At 42.5% G+C, this 18,583-nt stretch overlaps 1 protein-coding gene across 2 annotated transcripts in view; it reads left to right on the forward strand.

Annotated features, from left to right (window-relative positions):
- The first annotated feature begins 4,285 nt into the window (after positions 1–4,285).
- The window catches only part of LOC115196289 (chloride intracellular channel protein 4), a 53,051-nt gene continuing 38,753 nt past the window's right edge, over positions 4,286–18,583 (forward strand). The window contains exon 1 of one of the 2 annotated variants that reach the window (XM_029756970.1): positions 4,286–4,480. In XM_029756970.1, the coding sequence (XP_029612830.1) occupies positions 4,390–4,480 (91 nt within the window). In that variant the 5' untranslated portion in view covers positions 4,286–4,389. The remainder of the gene's footprint in view (positions 4,481–18,583) is intronic. The other variant, XM_029756971.1, reaches the window with a different exon arrangement.

Raw genomic sequence — 18,583 nt, forward strand, 5'->3', positions numbered from 1 at the left:
AAATGGGCAGGAAAGGGAGGGAAATAACTAAAGAAAGTTTAAAAGAGAGAACGGAAGAAGTGAAAAGTGGGAAAAAATGAAGAAGGGAAGTAAACAGGAAAGAGAGCAAGAGAGAAAGCGAGAAAGACCGAAAGTTTAGTACAGAAAGTAAAAAAACAAAATAATTAAAGAAAGTAGAGAGTGCATCAGGGCTCTGCCAGTGCCAGCCTCCTTGCCTGAGCTGAGACTTGGCAACACAAACAAAGAGCCTCTGTCCAAATCCAGAGAGGGCACACAAACACAGTCACACACACAGTCTCACACACACACACATAGTCACATACACAGTCACACACACTTGGTGGCCTGCTGAGTGTATGGAACAGCAGGGGAACACTCTGGGGATGTCATGGGGATTCAGACACCAGAAGTCTTTCTCTTCACTCATCACTGAGTCCTGAATAACACTGAGACCTCACACTCACACACACACACACACACACACACACACACACACACACACCTGCTTTTGAAAAATTTTATGATTACTTCTTGGATTACTTTTACATTCAGAAACAACTGTAGCAAAGATTTCTGGTCCATCTTTCAATTAGGTTCACACACGATTTAGAACACATTTGTTATTGTGCATGGTTAGTAAAATAGAGATATTCAAAGTGTAACGTTTGACCGAATAGTGAAGAAATATATCACTGTGTCATTTAAAAACAATGTTTTATTAAAACAACAATACAATACAAAAACAATATGAATGGCTGCTACCATCAGAGGGTGCTCTGGTCAAAAGGTGCTCCCGCCCCCACTCTCCCCGAAACGCCGTCAGGCCGAAGCCCCCGCCCCCGGCCCAAAAGGGATTTTCCAAGGGCGGGATGGACCAAGCCCCGCCCGATGACCGGGTGAGCGCATGCATAACCACCAGGACCAGCACACACACTGTTCACACACACACACCGCTCATAGTGTGAAACCAAAACACCAAACATACATAACTAAACACAAAACATCCCCACCCTCACTTCTGATTGGAGGACCTAAACTTGATGCTGTGCATGTGTGTATGTATTTACAACCCTCATTAATTCCAACCTTCAGATCAACCCATCTTTCCCAGTAAATCATCATTCTACCATTTCCTCTTGCCATACATCCCTCCATTCTACCATGGTGTCTCACTAGTGACTTGAACCTCCCCATCTCCAAAACTAAACATTTGACCCAAGAGCATAATGATATTTCCTATTGACCCCCAACAACACAGTTTGCAGGTTCAACCGCGCCTTGATATTATGACATAACAACCATTCCTGGACCGGACTCCAAAAACAAGCCAGCGGTGGACAGTACCAGAAGAGATGTTCTATTGATTCTGTTTCCACGTGGCAGTCTGCACCGGTCTGACTGTTCAATGCCCCATAAACTGAGCATTGTTTTTGTAGCGTGATTTTTTGTGTAATAGCTTAAATTGAAAAGAATGGATTGATGCATCAATTGTTGTTTTGTATATCAGTTCATAAACCCGATGCCTTGGTATTGAGACTAGGAAAATCTGTTCCCAACTATCTTTCATTTTATGCTGCGTAGTTGTCAAACCTCTTGACTGTAAGTGAAACTGATACATTTTACGATTTATGTTGGTCATTTTAAGACATTTTTAATTGGTGGCAGACAAACTAATTCATTCCTTTCTCTTTTAAGTAATTGCATCTTCCATTTTTGTGGCAGAGCTCAGCTGAGTTGGTTGTCATGTTGTATTGAGCATACATCTCCGTACACCTTGATTAATTGCTTGTATGACATCATTTTACCATCGTTGTAAACAATGTCATTCATAAACATGATACTCATATACATTCTCTCTGATTTATCCTCCATCAGTACATTAGGAGTTTAGCCATATTATTATATTAATATTAGGGGCGGCAGGTAGCCTAGTGGGCCAGTAACCGAAAGGTTGCTAGATCGAATCCCCGAGCTGACAAGGTCAAAATCTGTCGTTCTGCCCCTGAACAAGGCAGTTAATCCCCTGTTCCTAGGCCGTCATTGTAAATAAGAATTTGTTCTTAACTGACTTGCCTAGTTAAATAAAGATTAAATAAAAAAAACATTTGCTGTAATATATATTCTGCCTCTTCTGGAGGATAAAGTTGGAATTGTAGCCAACATGGCTTCCTCCTTTAAGAAGGAGGATTATTTAAACAGGGTTCCATTGTCAATCCACCGGAAATGTATGGTTTTAATCTGTATAAGAGCCTCTGTTTAAACATCGGATGTACCTCTCTTAGTAGCCTACTGGAAAACCAGTTTGCATTTAGATACAGTTTCAGTATAATAGAAGCTTTACGAGAGAGGTGTAATGCTTTGATATTTAATAGTTTTAGCCCTCCAAACTCATATTCATTATATAAATATACTCGTTTAAGTGTCCTCTGCAGTGGTGTGCTTTCTTTGTTTTCTGAAATCCATACTTTTCCAATAAACGTTAATCAAATACAACCACTCACTGTTTCCTTTTTGAGATTAAATTGGCACAGTTGCCTTCTTAGCGCAACAGCAATGAGCAAACAGTCTGTGGTTGTATTTGATTAATGTTTATTGAAAACGTATGGCTTTCGGCAATCAAAGAAAGGCAAGCTCCTGACGAAGAATTATTGTGCTGACGTTGCTTCCAGAGGCTGTTTGGAACTCCAAAATGAGTGTTGCAACCGAGAACAGACAAATTTTACTGGCTACGCGCTTCAGCACTCGGCGGTTCCATTCTGTGAGCTTGTGTGGCCTACCACTTCGTGGTTGAGCTGTTGTTGCTTCTAGGAATTTCCACTTCACAATAACACCACTTACAGATGAACGGGGGGGCTCTAGCAGGGCAGAAATTTGACTAACTGACTTGTTAGAAAGGTGGCATCCTCTATGACGGTGCCACGTTGAAGGTCACTGAGCTCTTCATTAAGGCCATTTTACTGCCAGTGTTTGTCTATGGAGATTGCATGGCTGTGTGCTTGTCAGCAACGGTGTGGCTGAAATATCCGAATCCACTAATCTGAAGGGGTGTCCACATACTTTTGTATATATATATATATATATATATATATATATATATATATATATAGTGAACATAGCTTGCTAATTAGACAGTAAGCTCCATTAATTTAATCATAGTCATTCTTTGCTGTGTTGAACAGTCAGTTCCCTTATCCATAGCTACTGTAGCTACCTAGCTACCCTAGTCTGACCTCAGGTTAGCTGACATAGCTTGTGAGCAAAAAATGCATTTTTGAAATTTTTGCATTGTAATTTCAGAAAATGTCCATAATATTTCTGCAGTAATACTGGAATGATAGTGTTTCACAGTATCACTTCAGTGTTGTGATTGGCTGTGATATTGGCCTATTGATTTCTCCCACCGGCCGGCAAAATAAGCTGTTTTGGATTTGTGGATGTTTTATCTAGTGGAAACTGGGACAAGTGGCCAATGTAGGGCAAACGGCCAATGTAGAAATAAATCACTGTCATTTCCTGGTTAGTAAAATTCGACACTGTTCGCTCAATTTCTGTTTAAGTAGAAAACAAGCACTGAATAGTGTAGGGAATCATTGTACCATCTGTGAAATATATTTTCAATAACAATATGGTTTTTATACCTGTTTGAAGCTGGTGGACCAAAACCGAAAGTTTCTGCCATGTTACGGGGGAGAATTGTTTTGAATGCAACCTAGTGCTGTTGCAATTCAACTGGCTTCCACATACTGTAGGGGAGAAATTCTGAGAAATTATATGTATAGCACCTTTAACGTAATCAGTCATGTACATGCTGCCTACGCCATTTATCTCTGGATACATTGCTGCTCGTGTGTTTCCGCGTGTCCACTTTACTCACTCCTGTCTTTCGGTCTGTCTTCCTGTTCGTCTTTCAGGAACAGGAATCAGAGGGAGGCAGAACCCCACTGATGAATGCAGCCAGAGTACTGTACAGTACTGTACAGTTTCTAATCAGCTAAGGTGTGCCTCTGCTCCCTCCCTGTATAACACAGAACCACACAGGAGACATCTGACACATTGCATTAGTGATCTAATGTTGTCACTTCTGTTGACAACGAGTGAATGTTAAACAGGAAATGTCATTGTAGGGAAGAAGCACCCAGAGCATTGTTTATCATTGTTCCTCTTGTCCACACACACAGGGCACCTGGACATGGTGCACTTCCTGTTTGTTAGAAACTGGGGTTGATTAGATGCACACAGCACTCATGGAGGCTTGTATGGTGAGTACACACACAGACACACTGGCTGCTGTTGGACAGCGGGGCACAGGTCAACACACCTGCTGACTGTTCTGTGTCTCCGCTGACGCTGGCGGCCTGTAGGGGACATGCAGAGCTGGCTGCCCTGCTGATGGAGAGGGGATACGATGAGGGATACACTCCACACATGGAGGTTACACAAGAGGGCCAAGAGGAGATGGTGGCGCTGCTTTTGGCAAGAGGTATGTGCTTCTCCTTCTCTCTGGGTTTGAATTAAACCAGTGCTTTTGTTTAGAGATTGTACCTACCATATTGACCTTCTAAGCTCAGTGCTGAGGCAAAATATGAAACCCTGCATATGCGTTATAAAGATTTGGTATAATTTCAGCCAGTAGTTCTGAAGGTAGCGCTCACGAGCCAAAAGGGGTCCCCGAATATGTTGCACAATTGTGTACAACGTCATCCATTTTCTGTGATATGTTACTTCCTGTATAAAAGGTGTTTGTGCTTAATATCCCATTCAATCTATCATTCGATGTCTCATTGTAGAGGCGTTAGAAGCATAACTCGAGGAGAAAGGGCTTTTTGAATTGTTCTTGTTCTTGTTTTTCACGTCAATACATCTAGCTACAGCACTCTCACATTTTATAGAACTTGGTCTTATGTACAGAGTGGCGGTCACTCTCTCCTCAAGTCGTGTCATTACAGAGTGAAAACGTTCCAAGATTTTAACGTCTGCAATGGGGAGGAAAGGAAAAGTTGAACACAAGGGTAACTGAACTTTCAAACAGCCAATTTGGTCGGCAGCATGTCAAGCCCAAATTTGGGCATTTTACAGTCCATTTCCTGAACAATGTATAATTCTGAGTGTCTGTTTGAGCATGCCAATCATTTCCAGATTGGCTCATGACATTAAAAGCTCGTAGAAGAACAGAAGGTGCAATAACATTTAAGGCCTCAGGTTGCTTATTTGCAATGGAATACAGTTGAGTAGTACAAGTAGTTTACAACGAATGTGTGTGTTTCTATGCATGTGTCTGTGTGTCAGTGTTCATTTCGTCAACAATAACTATTACTAAAAATATGTGTCAATGACCTATTTTTCCTGACGAAAACGAATGACGATAATAAAAAAAATGACATGAAAAAAAACGATAACTGCGACAAGTTTTCATTTTAGTCAACGAAAATGTGATGACAAGAATTCCACATGAGAGACTAACGGACATTCAATTTGACGTGAAGCTCCTTTTCATCTCTTTTGTCCAATCATAAGCAAGCATGCAGAATATGTCATGCAATCCTCTCATTGGCAGAATGAACTCCTTTCAGTTGGTTGTCTGATTAGGCTGACACAGCTCCGGAGCGGTCACTTCAGTCGCTCGTCAAACTTTTGAACTGATGCGCAGCCAGCCAGGACACTTCACTTGTAACTAACTAAACTAGAAACAATCATGTTTACTCTTGTACTTTAATGTTGGCTATTTTTGCTTTGATCATGTCAGAATCTCTATTTTCCCATGTGCGCTGCAATTCATTTATGTTGCTACTCTCGCGGTCCGCAAATGAAGTGCAGTTGTTTATTTCTGATTGGAAATATTAATTTGCTGAATATTAGAGTATAGTAATATTTTTGGCATGGTTGGAAAGCTCAGATTCTCCCCCTTTTAAGCGAATCACAGTTATTTACCCCCATCCCAAGATTATGATGGGGAGAAAAGAGCTGTATACCTAAATGGTTTAACTTGCCTAAAATGTTGTTTCCACATAATTTGAACAACAAATGACGTTTAATCAACGTGGGAAAATGATAGGATTTGCAAAAAGTCATCAATGTAAGGGAATTTCGTATTTTTCTCACACAATTACCTAAATCCAATGACATGGTGAACATTTTTGTTAATTTTACGTTTAATTCACGTTAGTTGACAGTCAACCAAATTTAAATCAAAACTTGGCGTTGAACTGACGTCTGTGCCCAGAGGGAAGGCTTCGTAGCCTACATGGTAAATCATGCATGGCATTGCTTACAATCTGCCACAATAGCAATGTGCCAGATATATGAAGGGATAATAGGCCTAGTTGGACCAGGCTATCTGAATGTGCACATAAATATTATTTATCTAACAAAGGGAAAAGTGCTCTGGCTAATACTGTATGTGACTAAAATGACTGTGACTTCAACTAGACTAACATTGCCCAGCGTTTTAGTCAACTGATAATAACTAAAACTAAGACGGATGAAATTACCAAAATGTGACTAAGTTTAAAATGTATTTTATTCATAAAGACTAAAACTAAATAGAAAGAATAGCTGGTGTGTTTGTTTGTGTGAGTCTGTCTCTGTGTGTGTGTAGTCATACTGTACCATCCGTTTGTATTGTGTATGTGGGTGAATGTGGGCTTCCTGTGTGTTTGGAATAGGTTTGCATGAATACGTCACAGCTCCCTATACACACAAGTCTCTCTGAAGCGCTTGTGAATTATTTAACAAAAGTATACAGAGCTGAAAGAGCACACACACACACACACACACACACACACTGAATTAACTGAATGGACAAACAGTGTGAATAGACTAGGCTGTCTGACACATACAGCCATCAATAAGGAAGTCCAGTGAGTAATGTCTGAGTGTTGGGAGGCATGTTAGTATTGCTGCTGCAGCAGGATGTTAATGAGACCTGCGGTTTCATCATTTACAAATGAACCTCAAAGGCTCAGAGTTTACTGCAATTACAATATAGCAAACAAAATGTTCAGAATCAAAGATTTAACTCTGAAGAGAGAACCTAATTGATATATACCCCTGTGGAAAACAAAGCTAAGCATGAGAGATGTGAAGTTTGTCTGCTGTCCTGGATGTCAGGATAGTTGAGAAATTGTTGGGCATTGTTTTGTTTGAGGTAAAATAAGCGCCAAATCAGTGAAAATGATGTCGTTAAATGTGTTTATAGACCCATTATACAGTAGACTATCTATAGACCAGTGAATTATAGACCAGCGACAAGGCTGGTCACATGAAGGACGGAGAGAGAGAGGTGAAAAGAGAGAGAGAGGAGAGAGAAAGAGAGAGTGAGAGGAGAGAGAATTGAAAGGAGAGGCTGAAAAGAGTGGGGAGACTAGCAGAATAAAGGAGAGGAAAATGAATGGGGAGAAGGAGAGAGAAAAAAGAGTACTGGAAAAGTTTGAGCTCATGAGCAGAAGGGGAGGAGGGAGGGGGCTGGCCTTCTCTGGTCACATGACCTGTCTGTCCTTGAGGAGGTCATTGCTGTCCCTTACAATCACTCTTTTTGTCTTTCTTCCCCCCCTTCCCCCCACCCCTGTCTATCTCTGTTCCTCACCAGAACAAACTGAAAGGGACCTATGTTCTCCTACCTCTCTCACTCTCTTTTCTCTCTCTCTCTCTCTCTCTCTCTCTCTCTCTCTCTCTCTCTCTCTCTCCTCTCTCTCGCTCTCGCTTTCTCTGGTTGTTGGCAGAACTGAATGGAGGGACTCCAGTGTTACGCAATACTGCTTCCTGTAGTGCCCCCACTCTCCTCTGTCAGTGACACTAACTCAATTTCCCAATAGGCAGGTGTATTGTAAGCCCTCCCCCCTCCTCTTCTCAAATTCCATTCTTTGCCTCTTCTCTCCTCCCTCCTCTCTGTGACTGGAGGGATTGTCCTTCCCTTGGGGCCCTGGTGTTCCCTCATGGAAAAATACTAGAAAAACAGAACACTCTGAACTAAGACACACACACACACACACACACAGACACACACACACACACACACACACACACACACACACACACACACACACACACACACACACACACACACACACACACACAATAGACACTTGGGTTCAGTAACACTCAACAGTATGCTACAGCATCCTGCTGTACAAAATCCTTAAGAGGTGTTGTTGATAGACATACACAGGGCTAAATCCTGCTGTACAGTAGAGTCATTAAGAGGTGTTGTTGATAGAAATACACAGGGCTAAATCCTGCTGTACAGTAGAGTCATTAAGAGGTGTTGTTGATAGAAATACACAGGGCTAAATCCTGCTGTACAGTAGAGTCATTAAGAGGTGTTGTTGATAGAAATACACAGGGCTAAATCCTGCTGTACAGTAGAGTCATTAAGAGGTGTTGTTGATAGAAATACACAGGGCTAAATCCTGCTGTACAGTAGAGTCATTAAGAGGTGTTGTTGATAGAAATACACAGATCTAAATCCTGCTGCACAGTAGAGTCATTAAGAGGTGTTGTTGATACACATACACAGGGCTAAATCCTGCTGTACAGTAGAGTCATTAAGAGGTGTTGTTGATACACATACACAGGGCTAAATCCTGCTGTACAGTAGAGTCATTAAGAGGTGTTGTTGATAGAAATACACAGATCTAAATCCTGCTGCACAGTAGAGTCATTAAGAGGTGTTGTTGATACACATACACAGGGCTAAATCCTGCTGTACAGTAGAGTCATTAAGAGGTGTTGTTGATAGAAATACACAGGGCTAAATCCTGCTGTACAGTAGAGTCATTAAGAGGTGTTGTTGATAGAAATACACAGGGCTAAATCCTGCTGTACAGTAGAGTCATTAAGAGGTGTTGTTGATAGAAATACACAGGGCTAAATCCTGCTGTACAGTAGAGTCATTAAGAGGTGTTGTTGATAGAAATACACAGGGCTAAATCCTGCTGTACAGTAGAGTCATTAAGAGGTGTTGTTGATAGAAATACACAGGGCTAAATCCTGCTGTACAGTAGAGTCATTAAGAGGTGTTGTTGATAGAAATACACAGGGCTAAATCCTGCTGTACAGTAGAGTCATTAAGAGGTGTTGTTGATAGACATACACAGGGCTAAATCCTGCTGTACAGTAGAGTCATTAAGAGGTGTTGTTGATAGAAATACACAGGGCTAAATCCTGCTGTACAGTAGAGTCATTAAGAGGTGTTGTTGATAGAAATACACAGGGCTAAATCCTGCTGTACAGTAGAGTCATTAAGAGGTGTTGTTGATAGAAATACACAGGGCTAAATCCTGCTGTACAGTAGAGTCATTAAGAGGTGTTGTTGATAGAAATACACAGGGCATTGCAAACGGCCATGACACACTTGAAAGTCTTTCTCATTCATGTCAAGCTGAAACAACACAAGGACACATCTCTCTCTGTCTCTCTCTTTCTCTCTGTCTCTCAGTCTCTCTCTTTGTATATATATATATCCCTCTTCATCCGTCTCTCCGTCCCTCTGCATGTTTAAGTGTGGAACCGAATGGACACATACTGTATCAGAGCTTTGTGTCGTTATGGGATCATGTGAGTTTTTATTCAGGGCCACAGAATCTATGGTCCCTTTCTGCCTCCTTCATCTCTCTGAACTGTTACCCCTGGAGAATATAAGCTTGGCCAGAAGCAAAGACCAGGCAAGGCCTTTTCCTGCAGTCAAATGAACTAGTGGCCTCATGGGTGGAATGATAATAATATTTTTCAGAATTTCATAGTTAATAAACATTATTGTTTTACGCCGAAAATCCACAGTGTTGTTATATTTCAGTCTTCTGTGATGTACATGAAGTGTAATAATGGGATGCAAACTCTAAATTGACCCTGATTTAGCCGACTGCAGTCAATGAACAAGAAGTCACTGGTGTGTGTGTGAGTGTGTTAGGTTATGTTGCCACGGTGCTCTCTCCCCAAGAGATAGAGTCCCTGATGATCAATGTGTGATCTAAAGAGGCACGTCTCAAATGTCAACAATAAACACACACACACACACACACACACACACACACACACACACACACACACACACACACACACACACACACACACACACACACACACACACACACACACACACACACACACACACACACACACCCACACATGCACAGAGCCAGTACATCCATCACCTCCTCTCCATTCTATACATAAACACACACATATACAAGCAAGAATGCACATACATACGCTCCACTTACGCATGATAAGATATTTGCTACCGCTGTGCATTCCAGACCATAATCAGGGGCTTTGGGCATGGGCAGAGGTTGCCTAGCATCAGTTAACGGTTGATCGGGGTTAGATGGGCTAGCTTAGGTTGGTTTTTGGTGGGGATATAGAAATATACACACGTGCACACACGTGCGCACACACACACACATACACACACACACACACACACACAGAGACAATGAAGGAAAGGAGACAAGGTGAGGAGGAATCCATTATTTCAGACCACTGAGATGCTCCCTCAGTGAAGTCATCAGGGAAAGGACATATGAGATTGTAAGGTGTTGGAACATGGCCGTACTGTCTAGTCAGGAAGCCCTATAGGGACCAATTTGAGGCAGACAAATAGGCAATCCTATTTAATGGGACTTTTCCTGGCGCCTGTTTTAACACTAGTGTGCAGAGATGAGTTGAGAGGATCTTTTATATCCCTGGGGGCTGAAGGTCACTGTGTGGGACGCTACACTAGCACTGACAGATCTCACTGGAAAGCAAGACGTTCATCTGTCTGCCTACTGCAGACACCTCTCCTCTCTCCTCCATCTTTTCTCTCTCTCCCTCTCTCTCATCTCTATGCTGCTGCTGCCTGTCCCTGGGGTTCTCCTTCTCAAATCCAAATGTATTTGTCACGAGCGCTGAATACAACAGGTGTAGTAGACCTTACAGTGAAATGCTTACATGCTCATCAGTCTAGCATTGCCATTTAGTCTCCCTTGCCACCATGGTCCTCCAATGCCCTCATATACTGCACCCCTGGCCCACTGTTTATCATGTGTAGACACACACACACACACACACACACACACACACACACACTGGGCATTTCACTATACACCCTCAGGCCCACTGTTTCTGTTGTGGGGAGAATAGGTTATGAGTCTCGTACTTTACTGACTTTGTTTTAAAGCTCAAACACACACATGTTGTTCTGCTGTTCCACTCTCCCCCCCATCTTAACCCTCCATGTCTACACCACATCCCTTAGGTCCCATTCCATCACTGAAACACCCCACCCACCCTACACACACACATGCAGACCACACTCAACAGGCACTGCACAGGTCCACTCATCTCTGCATCATATGGATGTGCAAATCCAACGACTCACTGAGCTGAGAGGAGATCAAGGTGATTTAAAGATCAGAGGTTTGACAGAGACACAGGTGAACGAGCTGATATGTGCTCTCTTACAGCACAACACAGCAGTCGGGGTTAGGTTAGGAGGACGCCAGAGCAATCAATGTCTTCTTATTCACTGCTGCGGCTCACTGGTTCACACACACACACATCTTTGCAGGCACCATGTGAATTGAACATCCTTGCAGGCGCCATGTGAATTGAACATCCTTGCAGGCACCATGTGAATTGAACATCCTTGCAGGCACCATGTGAACTGAACATCCTTGCAGACACCATGTGAACTGAACATCCTTGCAGACACCATGTGAACTGAACATCCTTGCAGGCACCATGTGTATTGAACATCCTTGCAGGCACCATGTGAATTGAACATCCTTGCAGGCACCATGTGTATTGAACATCCTTGCAGGCACCATGTGTATTGAACATCCTTGCAGGCACCATGTGTATTGAACATCCTTGCAGGCACCATGTGAATTGAACATCCTTGCAGGCACCATGTGAATTGAACATCCTTGCAGGCACCATGTGAATTGAACATCCTTGCAGGCACCATATGAATTGAACATCCTTGCAGGCATCATGTGAATTGAACATCCTTGCAGGCATCATGTGAATTGAATGTGTGAGGTGTTGGTTACAAGCAGGGAGGCAACTAACCTTTTCCTAACCGACTGAAAACCAGCAGTCTGACAGGGGTTGTATGACAGGAACAAGGAGTGGTTGGGTGAACTATGGGTAGCCTAACCTGAGATATAAACACTTGTGTTGGCTCCCTGAGTCATTGGCTCAATGGGATGACAGTCTGGGGTTGAAATCCTCTGGGTCCCATATACACCTACACTGTTCCTTCTCATCTGTAAGAATAGAAGAAGAAGATGAGTGTGTATATTAAGAAGAAGAGTGTGTGGGAGAGACACCTGGTGATAGAGATGAAAGGATCCTCACAGGGAGGAGGCAGGTTTTGGCGTTTCCACGGAGATAAGAGAGGAGGGACGACAGATGTTGGGGACGAGTAGAGAGCTCAATCAACTCTCCTCCTCTCTCTCTCTCTCTCTCTCTCACTCTTTCTCTCCCCGTCTCCTCTCTTCTTTCTTCGTACCTCTTCACTCGTCTCCTCTCTTTTTCCATCCCTATCCTCCCTGCCCTCTGTCAGAAGCTTCTGCCTACTGTAACTAACATCGCTAGTTAGCGAGCAGTCTTCTACCTCAGCTAACGCCAGCCAACGACTCATCCATGTCATTATAGCACAGCTAATACACTGTGGCTAATGAAAGTGTGGGAGAAAACGTGGAAGAAAGGTAGGCTTGTTGAGGGGAAGAAATAGAAACACAGACTAGCGAAAAAGGAGACTGGCAGCAGGCTCTGAGTGGAGGTGACAGGTGGTTATGTTGCCCTAAGCAGAAAACATGCAAAGGCTAGGTAAGCTATATGTATGACCATGACTAAATATATGTCAAGCGTAAGCATGCAATGCAAGCATTATTTCATATCCATATGAGGAGGCTGGCCCATACTATGTTAGAGCTAAAATCAGATACGGGCGTTATCCATTGGATGGAAAGAAAAAGGGGCAGAACGCATAGGGGGTTTTACTTCATTTACATAGAGGATGGACCTATGTTTTGTATATGCATAAAAGCAGAGCCGGGGCCTAAAGTTGGCAGTTGTTTTCCGCGGACCGACTCGGCTTTACTACTCTGTATTAAAGTCTATATTGAATTTACAAGTTCTTGTAAGAAGTGTTATTCTTAAGACAATGTTCCACGACAAAAGCTAGCATGTTGTCTCACACAGCTAACAACGCTACTAACTACTAAGATAACACACAGCATCAACAGCCTTATCTCTCCCACTGGTACTCCTTGAGCTACGAGAGATCTAAGGCACGCATATTAATAATGGAACACAAACAAGCAAGTACATGGCAGTGTGTTTGTGTGAGCGTGTGTGTGAGCATGTGTGTGTGACATGTGTGTGTTTGTGAGTGTGTGTGAGAGCATCTTTCCTGTGAACAGAAATCTAGAAAGGTTATGAACATCAGTGTCAGAAACATCTGGATTACTGTTCACCTGGAGAGGTTGGAGGTTGTTTTGTCACCTTTGACCTGCTCTTTTAATATCAGAGGCTTTAGTGCCTCAGGGATGGATGTAAATAGCCCAGTGTGTGTGTGTGTGTGTGAGTGTGTGTGTGTGTGTCTGAGTCTGTGTATGGTTACTATTGACCCAACCAACATACTTGGCTCAAATCCATCAATATCACTGCTTTAGGAGAAAGAGTAAGATATATATTATATGTGTAACAGGGTTATATTGGTGATTCCCCTTGCCACTTTATTGTTAAGCCAATGGGTTTTTGGTTTTAGTTTTGTCTTGCCTTCACCTACTCAACATGGCATCTTATTGGCTGGTTTGCGTAGCTTGCTTACGAGGGAGGATGTTTCAGTTAGAATCGTCCCAGTGAACAAGCACCAAACCAGCGGTAAGTTGTTGGTTGCAAAGCACTGTACGTCAAAAGTGATTTTTGACATACAGTGGGGGAGGGGGGGAGGGTGTCTGGTGGTGGGGGGGGGGGGGGGTGTGTGTCTGGTGGGGGGGTTGTATATGTTGTACAGTGCGTCAGTGCAGAGTTGGATGGTGAGCCGTGCATTGCATGACATGCAATTTTGTGCTGTTCCTGTCAGAATAAAGCTCCATGACTGGTGTTACAAGTTGGAGTTTGTGTTGATGATTGATTGTACACAACACAAGAAGAGTACTGTTACATATGTACATCCACCCACATGCAGCCACCTACACAAATGCACTCAAGTACATATGTTCATATACAAGGATTCAGACCCCTTCACGTTTTCCACATTTTGTTACGTTACAGCCTTATTCTAGAATGGATGAAATCGTTTCCCCCCCTTATCAATCTACACATAATACCCCATAATGACAAAGCACAAACAGGTTTTTAGAAATGTTTGCAAATTTAGAAAAATAAAGAAATAAATGAAATATGACATTTACGTAAGTATTCAGACCCTTTACTCAGTACTTTGTTGAAACACCTTTGGCAGCGATTACAGCCTTGAGTCTTCTTGGGTAAGACGCTACAAGCTTGGCACACCTGTATTTGGGGAGTTTCTCACATTCCTCTCTGCAGATCCTGTCATGCTCTGTTAGGTTGGATGGGGAGCGTCGCTGCGCAGATATTTTCAGGTCTCTCCAGAGATGTTCGATCTGGTTAAAGTCCGGACTCTGGCCATTTTGAGACCTGTCCCGAAGCCACTCCTGCGTTGTCTTGGCTGTGTGCTTAGGGTTGTTTTCCTGTTGGAAGGTGAACCTTTGCCCCAGTCTTAGGTCCTTAAGCGCTCTGGAGCAGGTTTTCATCAAGGATCTCTATGCACTTTGCTCTGTTCATCTTTCTCTCAATCCTGACTAGTCTGCCAGTCCCAAACCGCAAAAAAACATCCCCCACAGCATGATGCTGCCACCACCATGCTTTACCATAGGGATGGTGCCAGGTTTCCTCTTCAGGCCAAAGAGTTCAATCTTGGTTTCATCAGACCGGAAAATCTTGTTTCTCATGGTCTGAAAGTCCTTTAGTGGACTCCAAGTGGGCTGTCATGTGCTTTTTACTGAGGAGTGGCTTCCATCTAGCCACTCTACCATAAAGGCCTGATTGGTGGAGTGTTGCAGAGATGATTGTCCTTCTGGAAGGTTCTCCCATCTCCACAGAGGAACTCTGGAGCTCTGTCAGAGTGACCATCGGGTTCTTGGTCACCTCCTTGACCAAGGCCCTTCTCCCCCGATTGCTCACTTTGGCCGGGTGGCCAGCTCTAGGAAGAGTCTTGGTGGTTCCAAACTTCTTCCATTTAAGAATGATGGAGGCCACTGTGTTCTTGGGGACCTGCAATGCTGCAGAAATGTTTTGGTACCCCAGATCTGTGACTCGACACAATCCTGTCTCGGAGCTGTACGGTCAATTCCTGCGACCTCATGGCTTGGTTTTAGTTCTGACATGCACTGTCAACTGTGGGACCTTAATATAGACTGGTGTGTGCCTTTCCAAATTATGTCCAATCAATTGAATTTACCAGAGGTGGACTCCAATCAAGTTGTAGAAACATCTCAAGGATGATCAATGGAAACAGGATGCAGCTGAGCACAATTTCGAGTCTCATAGCAAAGGGTCTGAATACTTATGCCAATAAGGTATTTCTGTTTTTATTTTATTTCTAAAAACCTGTTTTCACTTTGTCATTATGGGGTATTGTGTGTAGATTGATGAGGAATCATTTTTATTTCATCCATTTTAGAGTAAGGCTGTAACGTAACAAAATGTGGAAAAAGTGAAGGGGTCTGAATACTTTCCGAATGCTCTGTATAAAGAAAGACCTCTGAAATGTCTATGGGAAAAGGTCTCCATTGTATCCCCTTGTTTCTGTCTTTCTATGGTAAAATAACCACGTCTCCATGCTTCCCTGTATGAACAACATCCTAATACCCTTAACCAAACACCCTGCAATAGCTGTTACCATGGAAACTAGAGCCTCAGAGTCCAACCGTGGATCACAATGAAGGTCCCCCCTGTAATTCTCTCTCACTCTCTCCCAATCTCTCTCACTTTTTCTTTCTTTCTTTCTTTCTTTCTTTCTTTCTTTCTGTCTTTCTTTCTTTTTCTCCCTATTTCTTCTCTCTCTCACTCTCGCTCGCTCTCTCTCGCTCTCTCTCTCTCAAACAGAATGATTCTCCAGAGACTGATAAAACTCAAGTTGTCAAAGTACCAATGTCACACATCCATATCCTGTCCTCCTTTTATTCAAGTCTTCATTCACATATTCTCAGATGTAGTTTATAGCATTGTCTGAGGCAGATACTGTGGTCCATATTCTCAGATGTAGCTTACAGCATTGTCTGAGGCAGATACTGTGGTCCATATTCTCAGATGTAGCTTACAGCATTGTCTGAGGCAGATACTGTGGTCCATATTCTCAGATGTAGCTTACAGCATTGTCTGAGGCAGATACTGTGGTCCATATTCTCAGATGTAGTTTACAGCATTGTCTGAGGCAGATACTGTGGTCCATATTCTCAGATGTAGCTTACAGCATTGTCTGAGGCAGATACTGTGGTCCATATTCTCAGATGTAGTTTACAGCATTGTCTGAGGCAGATACTGTGGTCCATATTCTCAGATGTAGCTTACAGCATTGTCTGAGGCAGATACTGTGGTCCATATTCTCAGATGTAGTTTACAGCATTGTCTGAGGCAGATACTGTGGTTCATATTCTCAGATGTAGCTTACAGCATTGTCTGAGGCAGATACTGTGGTCCATATTCTCAGATGTAGCTTACAGCATTGTCTGAGGCAGATACTGTGGTCCATATTCTCAGATGTAGTTTACAGCATTGTCTGAGGCAGACACTGTGGTTCATATTCTCAGATGTAGCTTACAGCATTGTCTGAGGCAGATACTGTGGTCCATATTCTCAGATGTAGTTTATAGCATTGTCTGAGGCAGACACAGTGGTCCATACAGTATTCTCCTGCTGCATATAGAGACTCCATCCATACAGATGACAAAAACATTGAACGTTTAGATGTCAAAGCTCATGGGAAGAACAGGTCAACTTTACTTGAAATGAATGCTCAATCATGCGGTGCAGACATAATCAATGGTTTTTCACCTCTCTCCAAATATGATCGCTCACCACCATATGCAACCAATGTAGCATACAGTGAAAATAAGTTTGTGCTTGTTTTACACTTCATTTCCATGTGACTTCAAGCAAGAAATGTAATTATCTCCGGTTCTATGATGCATTGCATTACTGCCTATTGACACACACACACACACACACATACGTACACACACACACACACACACACACACACACACACACACACACACACACACACACACACACACACACACACACACACACACACACACAGCTGTTAAACGAGGTCAGTTTGTTATTTAGGTGAGTGACAAAGTTACAGACGCACAAATATCATACCCCCCCTAAAAATGCTAACCTCCCCTGTTATGACTTAATGGTGAGAGGTTAGCACGTCTTGGTGGTATGAAATTTGTGCATCTGATAACTTTTTCATTCATTATTACTGACGTTTCATTCAGGATTATCCGTAATCATGGTAGTCTTTAGAAACATTTTATATTCTTAGTAACAATAAAAAGTACTCCAAAATGACAGAATACAGGGCCAAATACTTAACTTTTTACTACTTTAATACATATATAAGTGAATTTGTCCCAATACTTTTGCTCCCCTAAAATTGGGGGACTCTATACAAAAAGTGGGTTTACCCGATTTGGATGAAAATCCCCTCAAATTAAAGCTGACAGTCTACACTTTAAAAACTTCTTCGGGATAGGGGGCAGTATTCGGAAGTTTGGATGACTGAGGTGCCCAAAGTGACGCCTCTGCATGTTTGGAAAATGTTTGTAATGCTTTTGTATGCGGGGCGCTGTCCTCAGATAATCGCATGGTGTGCTTTCGCCGTAAAGCCTTTTTGAAATCTGACAAAGTGGCTGGATTAACAAGAAGTTAAGCTTATAAATGATGTAAGACACTTGTATTTTCATGAATGTTTAATATTACGAATTTTTAATTTGGTGCTCTGAAATTTCACCGGATGTTGTCGAGGTGGGGCGCTAGCGGCACGCCTATCCCAAAGAGGTTTTAACCTCATAGTCAAAGTTTGATTTCAAATCCAAACTTTTGGAGTATAGAGCCAAAAGAAGAAAACATGTTTTAGTCTGAAGGTATGTCAGAGTAAATAACACTCCTGTGGTTTAGCTGAAGGTAGGTCAGAGTAAATAACACTCCTGTGGTTTAGCTGAGGGTAGGTCAGAGTAAATAACACTCCTGTGGTTTAGCTAAAGGTAGGTCAGAGTAAGTAACACTCCTGTGGTTTAGCTGAAGGTAGGTCAGAGTAAATAACACTCCTGTGGTTTAGCTGAAGGAATGTCAGAGTAAATAACACTCCTGTGGTTTAGCTGAAGGTAGGTCAGAGTAAATAACACTCCTGTGGTTTAGCTGAAGGTAGGTCAGAGTAAATAAAACTCCTGTGGTTTAGCTGAAGGTAGGTCAGAGTAAATAACACTCCTGTGGTTTAGCTGAAGGAATGTCAGAGTAAATAACACTCCTGTGGTTTAGCTGAAGGTAGTTCAGAGTA

This window comes from Salmo trutta, chromosome 6 (assembly GCF_901001165.1).
Source record: "Salmo trutta chromosome 6, fSalTru1.1, whole genome shotgun sequence".
In the NCBI taxonomy this organism is placed as follows: Eukaryota; Metazoa; Chordata; class Actinopteri; order Salmoniformes; family Salmonidae; genus Salmo; species Salmo trutta.